The 11,551-nt window shown below is 45.4% G+C and overlaps 1 protein-coding gene across 1 annotated transcript; it reads right to left on the bottom strand.

Moving 5' to 3' along the window:
- Window positions 1-4,401: 4,401 nt before the first annotated feature.
- Window positions 4,402-7,987, bottom strand: PRR13 (proline rich 13). The gene is made up of 4 exons (XM_079714719.1): window positions 7,915-7,987; window positions 7,305-7,343; window positions 6,580-6,944; window positions 4,402-5,074 (listed from the first exon to the last, which is right to left on the bottom strand). Exons 2-4 carry the CDS (start codon window positions 7,321-7,323, stop codon window positions 5,030-5,032), a joined length of 429 nt encoding a protein of 142 aa, XP_079570845.1. The 5' UTR covers window positions 7,324-7,343; window positions 7,915-7,987; the 3' UTR covers window positions 4,402-5,029.
- Between the last annotated feature and the right edge of the window lie 3,564 nt (window positions 7,988-11,551).

The following is an 11,551-nucleotide window of genomic DNA, read 5'->3' as shown; positions in this document are numbered from 1 at the left end:
GCAGCCGCATAGCACAGGGAGATTAGCTCGGTGCTTTGTGACCGCCTGGGGGGGTGGGATAGGGAGGGTGGGAGGGAGGGAGACGCAAGAGGGTAGGGATGTGGGAACAGATGTATATGTATGACTGATTCACTTTGTTATAAAGCAGAAACTAAAAACAAAACAAAACAAAAAAAAAAAAACTGCTTTCTCTACTCCTGTATGTATCTGTAAATTTCCGCATTAAAACTTTTGTTTAAAAAATAGAGAAGAGGGCTTCCCTGGTGGTGCAGTGGTTGAGAGTCCGCCTGCCGATGCAGGGGACGCGGGTTCGTGCCCCGGTCAGGGAAGATCCCACATGCCGCGGAGTGGCTGGGCCCATGAGCCATGGCCGCTGGGCCTGCGCGTCCGGAGCCTGTGCTCCACAACGGGAGAGGCCACAACAGTGAGAGGCCCACGTACCGCAAAAAAAAAAAAAAAAAAAAAAAAAAAAAAAAAGAGAAGAGCCCTGGAAGGGAATAAAACAAAATAGAAAGAAGGATATTGAAAGAGACAGCTACTACAGGGTTATTATTTACCCTTGTTTGAGTTCTTCAGGTGTCAGTTCTGGCTTTAATATTAGTCAAGTATTATTGGGCAACTCCAATTCAGTGGAGTTATCTGAAAAGAGATAGCTTTCTGAAGTGGAAAATAAGGCTTGGGGTCTCCAATGCCTTTACTCCAACCCTCCAAATGATGGGTGGGCATTAGGAACAATGTGAGGTAGAAATAAAAAGAAGTCTGTTATTTGGCAAAGGCAAGGGGCAGAGCAAATACTGACAGAGAGGAAAGGAGGTAGGAAAATGTTAGGACACCCAGAAAAAAGCAAACCAAGCAGCAGGCTTACTGTGAGGCCTGGGCTGAAGGTCAGATTAACCTCAAGATTTTGCAGTTGGGTCATTTACACCCCAGGGGCTCTAAGAGCTGGGGTGAAAGTGAGTGGCTATCTGTGAAATCATCTCTAATAATGGGGGCAAAACAAAGATCAAATTAAAAGTTGATAAAATAACACAACATAACTCTACCAACAATAACATGGCTTCTGTTGGGACTGGCCAACAGTTGCAGCCAGCTTTGAAAAAGATGCATCCAACAGCAACACTTGATAATTTTATGAATCAATAAATTCTTCTCAGAAGTGGAACCAAATTAGTCAAGTGAGTGAACTTGCCTACAGCTACAAAACAATCTGATACAGGGAAATGATTCCGAAAAGACAGCAAACTGAAGACTCATCCCATGACTTAACAGTCCCCAAAGCTACAGTGTCAATTTGGATTTTATTAATAGACCTAATGGGTTTCCTATCCTTTCCCATTTTCAATTAATTGTGTGGAAATCTTACTATACTTAGTTCCTAGTAAGAAAAGAATGGCAGAATCCCAGATCCTCTCATGGACATTGGGCATAAGATAAAAACATGTGAGAACCACCATCTTTAGAGTCTTATACTGATGCAAAAAACAGGGCGCACCAACCTAGTGCTCTCGGGAGCCAGGTAAGTAATGTAACTGGCCTAAAGAAAGGCAACAAGGGGGCTTCCTTGGTGGTGCAGTGGTTGAGAGTCCTCCTGCTGATGCAGGGGACATGGGTTCGTGCCCCGGTCCGGGAAGATCCCACATGCCGCAGAGCGGCTGGGCCCATGAGCCATGGCCGCTGGGCCTGCGCGTTCGGAGCCTGTGCTCCGTAGTAACCGGAGAGGCCACAACAGTGAGAGGCTCGCGTACCGCAAAAAAAAAAAAAAAAAGAAAGGCAACGGGAAGCTGAAAGGATGGTTAAGAAGACTGGAGAGTACAGGGTCCACCTATAAGGAATGACCACTGCTCAGGGGCCAGAATTTGTCTTCAGAAATGTGGGCCCACTATTGCTAGAGTTTCCAGCTTGAAATCTGAAACTTTATTGAAAATGTCTGATAATTAACACAGAGAGTGGTCCCTCAAAAAAAAAAAAAAAAAAAAAACAAGTCCATGGCCAGATATAGCTGTAAGCATCCAATTTTTCAACCTCTGGCAAAGATGTATGTACCAAAACACTCCCCACAGCAGTTAAGTGTATAGCAAAGTTGAAAACATTCTAAAATTCCAGCAATAAAAGATTGGTTGAATGAAATGCTGTGAAAACAATGTTATACACATACACACACACACACATACACATACTGATATGGAATCAACTCCAAAACAGATAATTAAACGGGAAAATGTTAGGTCCAAAAGAGGGCCTGTACTACGCTCCCATTTGACATAAAGTTGGGGTAGGGACAATAGGAACAATGTAAGGTAGAAATAGAAAGGGAGGGGATATTTAACTATGTTCAGAATAGCTCTGGAAGTTTACAAAAGAATTTGGTAGTCATGGTTGCCTTTGGGGAGGAAGCTGGAAATCTGCGATGAGAAGAGAACATTACTTTTCACCGAACATCCTATTAAAAATGTTACAATTTTCCCCCAAGTACATGTATTACTTTTAGCTTTCAAAAAGTTAATAGACTTTTGAGAAACAACAATAGCAACACAGCAAGGTGCTGTGCATGTGACTTAGAAAAGCCAGGAAGGGAAAATGGGCTGTCCATGGTTAAAACTGGGGAAGGAGGTCAGTGAATTTTCTCCCTAATTTCTTTGTTTCTCTTTGTGTTTTCCCCCTTGAGGCCCTCTTCATTCTCTCTCCTTAATTTGTGGTTTGCTTGTCAACATCTATTTCTCTTTCACCTCACAATCCCCCTGTGCCCACATCTCCCTCTCCTCCTCGAAAAGGAAGAGCTGATGAGTAAATGAAAACGGAGTATGATTGGGAAAAAAACATTAGAATGGCCCCCAAATCCAGGACACTGGAAAACAGGCCTTGGTCTTGGATTTCCTAATAAAATTACAAGCTAGCTCTAATATATTTATTTTAAGCATTTATTTCATATAACTCACCCCAGGGACAAGTGGTAGATGCAATCCAGCCAACTAAAAACACTCCTTCCCTGTTCAAGCCCCACACTCAATCCCTAAGCCCTGTGGTTTCCAACTCAGTAAAATCTCTCAAGTCCACTCCTTCCTCTAGACCCATCTAGAGCCTCATTTCCTGCTTTCAGGCTCCTGTATGGTATCTCAGGCTCAGGAATTCCTGAAATTTCATCCCACGCCTTTTTACAACTCTGTGCCTCTGCGAGAAACTGCTTCTTCTGCCTGAAATCTACTGGGTTAAAAGCATAGACACAGGAGCCACACTGCCTGAGTTCGAATCCTGACTGAAGTTTTCTTCTTCCACAAAATGGAAGCAGAGTACCTACCTCACAAAGTTGCTGGGAAGATTAACACAAGTTATAAATGTACAGCACTTAGTGCCTGGCACATGATAAATGCTTGGTGTTAGCTTATGTTATTTACCAACTAGGAACCTCCTACACATCCTGAGGCCCAGCCAGGACCTCACTCATTTCCCACTGGCACTGTCACTCCTTCCTTTGCTCTCCCACTGCTTGATCCCTGTCTCTGTTGTGGTCCCTTTTACTGTATTATAATAACCTATTCACATATCTATCTGCTCCCTTAGCTCTTGCAGGCCATGAAGAGCAGGGACTGTCTTATTCATCTTTGTACCTCAACACCCGCAACACAGTATTTCCTCAATAATACTTTTCCAGGGAATTAATCTAGTTCCATTGGAATACCTGTGATTCTCAAACATGCTATGGAGCTTTAGACCCTGTACTTAAGCACGTGCCTTTCCCAGCCCTTCTCGGCCATCCACTTGGTAGCTCTATTCTTTCACTTTTTTGTGTACTCATGTTTCTCCACTCACGGCCCTAGAGGTAAAATGTCACTTTTCCTGTGAAGTCATCTTTGACTCCTCCTTCACTTCCCAGTTATTTCTAGGTTTATATCTCTCTGGTATTTTATAGCATCTATATTAATTAGTTCTCTTAGATGTCTTTTTCCTCTACTCAACAGATCTTTGAGAACCCGATGTGTAATACCATGTATGGCATTTGGTAAATCAGTGGCCCTCAGTTCTAGCTGTACATCAGAATCACCCACAGTGTTTTAAAAATCCTGATTTGCTGGGCCCCATCCTTATCAAGAGTCTTTCAGGCAAAGCCCTAAATCACTCTGATAGCTGATGGGCAGCCAGGGTTGAGCACCTTGGTAGCAGATATGAAAACTTATGCTAAAGACCTATATCCATTCATCAAATGGAAGACAGTAAAGATTCATTCCACTAAGCCTGAACCAATTCTGAAGGATCCTCCCACTAGAGACATACAAGGACAGTATGCTGTCTTCCTGATGACGCTGGTTCCTTACCACAAAACTGATGCACTTTAAAGGGTCTGTGGAAGGCGAAAGTAGTAGAATGTGCTAGACGCAACCACGGTAATGGCACAGGTGAACAGAGACCAGGAGAAACAGCTTTATTTGGACTGAGAGCTGGAGAGTGAGAGGAGGACCTGAGATAGCATACTGAGCTAAGGAGTAGAGATCAGTATCCAAAATGGCAGTCAGAGCTTATCAGCCAAATGGACTCCACTTCCCAGCAGCCTTGCAGTGAGTGCAATCAATAAAAGGCCTGCTGGGAAATGTTTATTTGCCACTAAATCATCCAAGCATGCCACAATTACAAGAAAGGTACAGGTCATTTTTTCCTTTCCATAATTAAATTTCCACAGCATCTCCCCAATCATGAGTATTACAGAAGAAAGTAAAAAAAAATCACATTTTACAGCTCTTAGACTTGTCTGCAGCATTTAGCTCAAATCTCACCATCTTCAAAAAATAGTTCTCCTGCAAAATTCACCAGCTAAAAGTTCTATCCAAGCAGTGGGAAGATGGCCTTTGCTAGCCCATGGCAATTCTTTTCCCATTTTCCCTAGCCAGTTAGGGTTGAACAGCAGAGTGAGGCTTAGATTGCAGGGGTGGCGGGGGGAGGGACACAAGGGCTAATTTCCCCCAGTACAAGATGGCATCTGAAGCTTGATGGGAGAGCAGAACTGGAGAGACTTGAGGGAAGGGTCCAGGCCCTGTATTCAGTCAGAGTCACTGCTGGAAGAGGAGGAGGAGGAGGAGGAATGCTGCAAGGGGAAAGGGGAAAGGAGATACCATCAGATCCAAATGAACTTTGATCACTCCATGGGACATTCTTTGGTGCCCTACACCTCCACCCAAGTGCCCTTTACTTTCTAAGAAGGTCAGGAGTCTTGAACCAGACTGTCCCTTAAACAGCAAAAGCAAGGATTTCCTTCAGCAGTGAGCATACAGGAATGGATGAAACCATCCTAAATCACTGTACAGAATTTACTGCATTTGGAGCAAATTTCCAATTTTCTTTACCTAAGCCAATGCCTAGGCAAGGAATAAATTATAGGCACAAGCATAGTATAGTACAGGGAAACAGCTGCTACCTTATAATAATGATTAGCTGCATGGACATTCCTAGCGGCTATGAGTCTAAGAAAAGTGAGTAGAATCAGCAGCTGTGTGTGCATCTGTCTCTACTTCTTCCTAAGTCCCAACTGGGAGAAAGTGAGGAAGGCGGGAGAGAAAGCTGGGAGAGTCCTAGTCAAGGTTCTTTACATGCATACTCCCATCAACAACTGTCATAAAAAACATTTTTGAGTCTCCATTCAATCTCACCTTTCCTTCTCCTCAGACTTCTACCAAAGATCCAGAACTAGGATTAACACCCAAAGCCATAAGGCAAATAAATACTAGGCAGAAAAATGTAAATTAAGGCCTCCTCAAGATCGAGGTTGGTTCAACACTTCCAGAGTTGTCCTGAGAGCTCCTTCTACCCTTGCTAATTAACACTCCTCTGGAATGCTGCAGGGGGAAAGGGGAAAGGAGATATCATCAGACCCAGATGAACTTTGATCACTCCATGGGACATTCTTTGGTGCCCTACATCTCCACCCAAGTGCCCTTTGCTTTCTAAGAAGGTCAGGAGTCTTGAACCAGACTGTCCCTTAAACAGCAAAAGCAAGGATTTCCTTCAGCAGTGAGCATACAGGATACTTAGCGTTGGGGCTGAGCATGAAACTCAGGGTTTTATTTGAGGCTGAGAGTCACTGACTGCTCTTGTCCTGTTTTCCTGCCAGACAGTAGGACAATAAGGCCCATGTAATTAACACAACACCCTGAGAATACTGAAGGAGAGAAAGAAACTCCAGGAACTAGGGCCAGATTATTATCTGTTAATTATTATATAAGATTTTGCTTTGTCAAAGGACTGACTCTACTACTTGACATTTGACCACCTCAGTGGGTGTGTCCAACCTGCTAAAACAAACATGGGGTGTGGAGGGGTGGAGTTCAGGGAAGAGAAAGGCAAATTAGAAAGGCTTTTGATTCCGATATCCATTTTAAGGCTCAGCCTAGCCCCTCCCAGATAGAAGGCCTAATTAGCCTAATAATTCTTCTCAAGATTATCAAGATTATCAGATTCTTCCCAGTGGGAATCCTTTACACAATCGCTGCCCCATGTCCTCAGACTTCGAATCCTCCTTCCTTGCCCGCCCACTGCCTCTCTAGTCCCTCTGAGGGGGCACCCCTTACTAGCCAGGATCCAGAGGGCACTGACCTTGCCATGTTTGTGGTGTTTCTGCTTCTTTTTGTGAGCTTTTCTCATTTTCTTTTGCATCTTCTTGTCAATCACCATTCCTGGTCCTACCATGCCAGGAGCCAATGGATTCACAGGACACATGCCAGGGGCAGGTGGTGGGTATGGAGGGGGGTAGGGTCCTGAGGGTTGGCATCCTGGATACCCTGGTTGTGGCACAGGGTGACAGGGCCCACCAGGGGGAAAGGCTGGATTCCCCTGAGGTGCTCCTGGGGGAGTGGGAAAGGGGCCTGGAGGAAAGGTAGGGGTGGCAGGTGGTGGATAGGCAGGATTGCAGCCTCCAGGGTACCCGACGTTAGGGGGGTGTGGATATGGCCCTGGCTGCCCTGGTGGAAGAAGCAAAGAATCAATTAAGATTAGAACTGTCCAGAACCTCTGATAACAAACAACAACGAAAAGAAGAGGATTTCGTTTCTCACTCAACGGAAAGGTGAGGAAAGAAAATGGAGGGTAGGGGAGACAAACTTACATAAGAGAGAGAAAAGGTAACGTCCCTGGCAGGGCGGGGGAGAAAGGGAGACAGTGAATTCTAGGGAAAGATGACAGCATCGGTCAGCTATGGACTAAGGACTTTGCTTTTGCGGGTTAGGGGAGAGGTGGAGGAGAAACTGACACAGAAACCTTCTGTTGTGGCCCTTCTGAAAAGGGGTTGGAGCAAGAAAAGAGACCCCCCCCCAAACACCTACCAGCATTGGGATTCCACATGATCAGCTATTTCCTCCAGCCTGAGAAGAAACAAATGAAGGCAAGAAGCTGACGGCCCAGAAATGGGCAGGGGTTTTAGAGACCAAGCTCAACTCCAACGCCTCCCGCTCCGCAACAGCCTCTCAGAGAACTACCATGACCTCCACAGAAGAAATGTTTCTTTCCACCCGTTCCGTCGCCCCCAACACCTATTCTATTCCTAGTTCCCTAACCACAGGAACCTAGCTCCCAGGGCCCCTCCACCTTTCACTAACTCTGGCCGTGGTTGGAAGTTTCTAAGTCCTCCGGAGAGGGGCAAACTCCGCGAATCTCGCTATCCCCATCACTCATCCGCCTTTCCGAGACCGAGTCCGGAAGGCTTTAGCCACCCATAAGCTGCGAAGGGCTCTTAAACAACTTAACCGCTCCCGGAGAAGAGTGACGGGGGACAGGACCCCCACCCCAGGCTAAGAGAAGGACCTGCCTTGAGGCGAAAGGAGGTAGGCGGCTCAGGAAAGATTCTCAAACGCTTACATAGCTAGACATACCCCCTCCCACATTGAAAAAGGCAAATAGAGATCCTGGCTCCCAGCTGCGAAGGGACCCCCTCACCCAGGAATGAAAAAAGAAGGAAACTGAGGAATCCAGGCGTCCCGTCACCTCTTCACCACTGCTTGGGCGCACTCCTCTTTTCAGCCTCCACTCTCACTTCCTGGTCACCCTCCCATCTTAAGCTTCAGCATCCGCCTCTGCTACTGCCTGATTGGTACTATTGGTCATTCGGCGTTACGATTGGAGAACATAGTCGTCAATCACTCTAGGCTAGAAGGCAGCGGTGGCGGTAGGGGCGGAGCCAGGCGCTTCGGGACGCGGCGGTACAGAGGAGCGGGCCGGCCGGAAATTCCTGGGGGCGGGGCTAGGATAGGGCGGGGCCAGTTTCTGGGCGAAGTCCTTGAGTGCCTAGGGGAAACTCACCCCTTGACCTCTGAGCCCTTAGTCCAGAGGGTGCCACACCTTGTAATGTGAATATACTGTGATAAGCGGTATACAGACATATATAAATAAATAAATAAATAAATAAATATATAAATATATATATATGTATATATATATGGAGCACTTAAGGAAAGGCGGAGAGCTGCTAAATCTCACCCCAAGCCTCAATATTGCCGCCTCCCTCTTAGTCCCCACAGGAAATAAGAACACATTCTTGGGGAAAATACAGAGATTTCTAATCTCTCCTAGGATTCTCTATCTCAATTGCATAGGTCCGCCATCTGTCAAATTGCATAAACCAGAAACCAAGAAGTTCATCCTGACGGCTCTCTCTTTCCTTCACCTTTCCCCCGCATCTCCTTCCAACTTCAGGAAGGGTCCGTTTTGTTTCCCAAATAAATCTAGAATCTCTACACTTCTCTCTATCTTCTCTGCTCCCAGCCTACCATCATCTCTCAACTGGATTACAGCAATGGCCTCTATTTTTTTAATAACACAATTAACAAGCTTGATTTAATGAATATATATAGAACTATACACCCAAAATTTAAAAATACTTATCCTTCTTAAGCATACATAAAACATTTTAAAAACTTGGTCTCAACTAATATAATTCAAATTTCAGAGAATTGTGTATTACATACTGTATTCTTTGACCGCAACATAAAATATAAATACAAATGAAACTGAGCAGGACCCTGTGGGGCCCTCGGGGGTACAAAAGCCTTTCCGTGTCCCCTTTTCTAGTTTGTAGGAAAAAGGGTTTAGCCTCCTAGACCTTCCCTGAATTCCAAAGGGCAGATTCAAACAGTTACTAATTAGGGAAGGGAGGGAATGCAGAAACAAAGGATGAACAGTCAAAAAACAATAGTGCATCAATAAAGCAGGGCCCTGGTTTCTCCTGAAGGTGAGACAGGCTGGGACCTGGGACCTTTTGCTGCAGTGCTGCAGTTTTTGCATCTGGACACACCTCTCCTCGAGCAACAAAATACAAAGAGACTGTACGGGACTAAACATAATGTGCATGCACAGTTGGGGCAAATTCTGGACAAAAGATACAAAGAGACCAAAAACCCAACTGCCGCTTTTGAAGAGCCCGCAGCAAAAGCAGGGTACTGCACATGCTCCCTGCACACACCACCACCTAAGGGGTGGGCAAAACACCTAAGCCACCCCTCCAGCCCGACCCCTGGACACATCCCTACCCTCACCTCTTATAAGGAACGAGCTCACCACCCAACCCTCAGGGAGCGAGCCAGCAAGGGAACCTGTTGTGCGTTCTTGCTCCCCCCTGCTGTAGCAGGGGCCCCAGTAAAGGCTTGCCTGAATTTCTTGTCTGACCTCTGATCAATTTCTATTGATTAGGGAGGCCAAGAACCCTCATCTGTAACAAAGGGATATACATAACAATATATTTCTGAGTTATTCTGTGAAAACTAAGACCTCCACCCAGTTGGAGGATGGTAAATTCCAGCTGAGCACAAGATTCCTGGAATACCATCTCAGTTACCTCACCACCAACCCATTAGAAGAAAGTCACATGTCCTGCAGGCCTCACCCCAAATTTTGCCTATAAAAACTCTTCCCCGAAAACCATCAAAAAATTTGGGTTTTTTGGGCTTCCCTGGTGGCACAGTGGTTGAGAGTCCGCCTGCCGATGCAGGGGACACGGGTTCGTGCCCCGGTCCGGGAAGATCCCACATGCCGCGGAGCGGCTGGGCCCGTGAGCCATGGCCGCTGAGCCTGCGCGTCTGGAGCCTGTGCTCCACAACGGGAGAGGCCACAGCAGTGAGAGGCCCGTGTACTGAAAAAAAAAAAAAAAAAATTTGGGTTTTTTGAGCACAAACCACTGGTTCTCCTTGCTCGGTCCTGCAATAAACCTTTCTCTGCTCCAAACTCCAATGTTCTGGTTTGGCTTCACTGTGCGTCGGGCACATGAGCTTGTGTGCATTTGGCAACACAAACATACATTTGGAAATTTAAAAAAAACAGTCTTGCAAATAACTCTGGGTCAAAGTATAACACATGATGGAAATTAAATACTTTGAACTCAACCATAATGAAAACATTACATCCCAAATTTGTGAGTTACAAAAAAATTTGAAGATAAATTTTATACTGAGTTTGTCATCTTGAACTAAAATTTTTGATAGATTTTTTTTTTTTTTTTTTTTTTTTTTGTGGTATGCGGGCCTCTCACTGCTGTGGCCTTTCCCGCTGCGGAGCACAGGCTCCGGACGCGCAGGCTCAGCAGCCATGGCTCACGGGCCCAGCCGCTCCGCGGCATATGGGATCCTCCCAGACCGGGGCACGAACCCGTATCCCCTGCATCGGCAGGCGGACTCTCAACCACTGCGCCACCAGGGAGGCCCTTGATAGATTTTTAATTTTTTAGATATTTATTTATTTATTTGGCTGCGCTGGGTCTTAGTTGCAACACGTGGGATCTTCGTTGAAGCATGTGGGATCTTTAGTTGCGGCATGTGAACTCTTAGTTGCAGCATGTAGACTCGTAGTTGAGATATGTGGGATCTAGTTTCCTTACCAAGGAACGAACCCAGGCCCTCTGCGTTGAGAGCGCAGAGTCAACCACTGGACAACCAGGGAAGTCCCAATTTTCTTTCTTTCTTTTTTTTTTTTTTTTGCGGTGTGCGGGCCTCTCACTGCTGTGGCCTCTCCCGTTGCAGAGCACAGGCTCCAGACGCGCAGGCTCAGCGGCCATGGCTCACGGGCCCAGCTGCTCCGCGGCATGTGGGATCTTCCCAGACCGGGGCACGAACCCGTGTCCCCTGCATCGGCAGGCGGATTCTCAACCACTGCGCCACCAGGGAAGCCCGGAAGTCCCAATTTTTAATTTTTTAATTAAAATTTTTTTGTTATATATATTTTATTGAAATACAGTTGACATACAATATTATGTTTTACATAACCATAGTACATATTGATATATTTTTATATCAGGTTTGTGCTAAATATTTGAGATGAATTGGGACTGGCACTTTTTTTGTTTTTGTTTTTAATGCAATTTATATCTGAGTTATTTCTTCCTTGTAAGGTCATTGAGTGAAAGAAATTATTGATGTGTCTATATGAGCATGATGCCTCTTAGAATTTAAATATTTAAAACTATTTCTTTTTTAAAGCAGCTTTATTGAAATATAGTTCATATACCATACAATTCACCCATTTAAAGGGTACAGTTCAATAGTTTTTAGCATATTCTGAGCTTGTGCAACCATTGCCATTATTTAAT

Source organism: Hyperoodon ampullatus (assembly GCF_949752795.1).
Source record: "Hyperoodon ampullatus genome assembly, chromosome: 11".
Classification (NCBI taxonomy): Eukaryota; Metazoa; Chordata; class Mammalia; order Artiodactyla; family Ziphiidae; genus Hyperoodon; species Hyperoodon ampullatus.
This window is presented reverse-complemented; position numbering and strand designations above follow the sequence as displayed.

Excerpts from the sequence above, each read along its gene's own strand:
- PRR13 (XM_079714719.1), bottom strand. Across the intron at positions 5,075-6,579 it reads AACACCACAAACATGGCAAG|CATTCCTCCTCCTCCTCCTC; the intron begins GTCAGTGCCCTC and ends TTCCCCTTGCAG.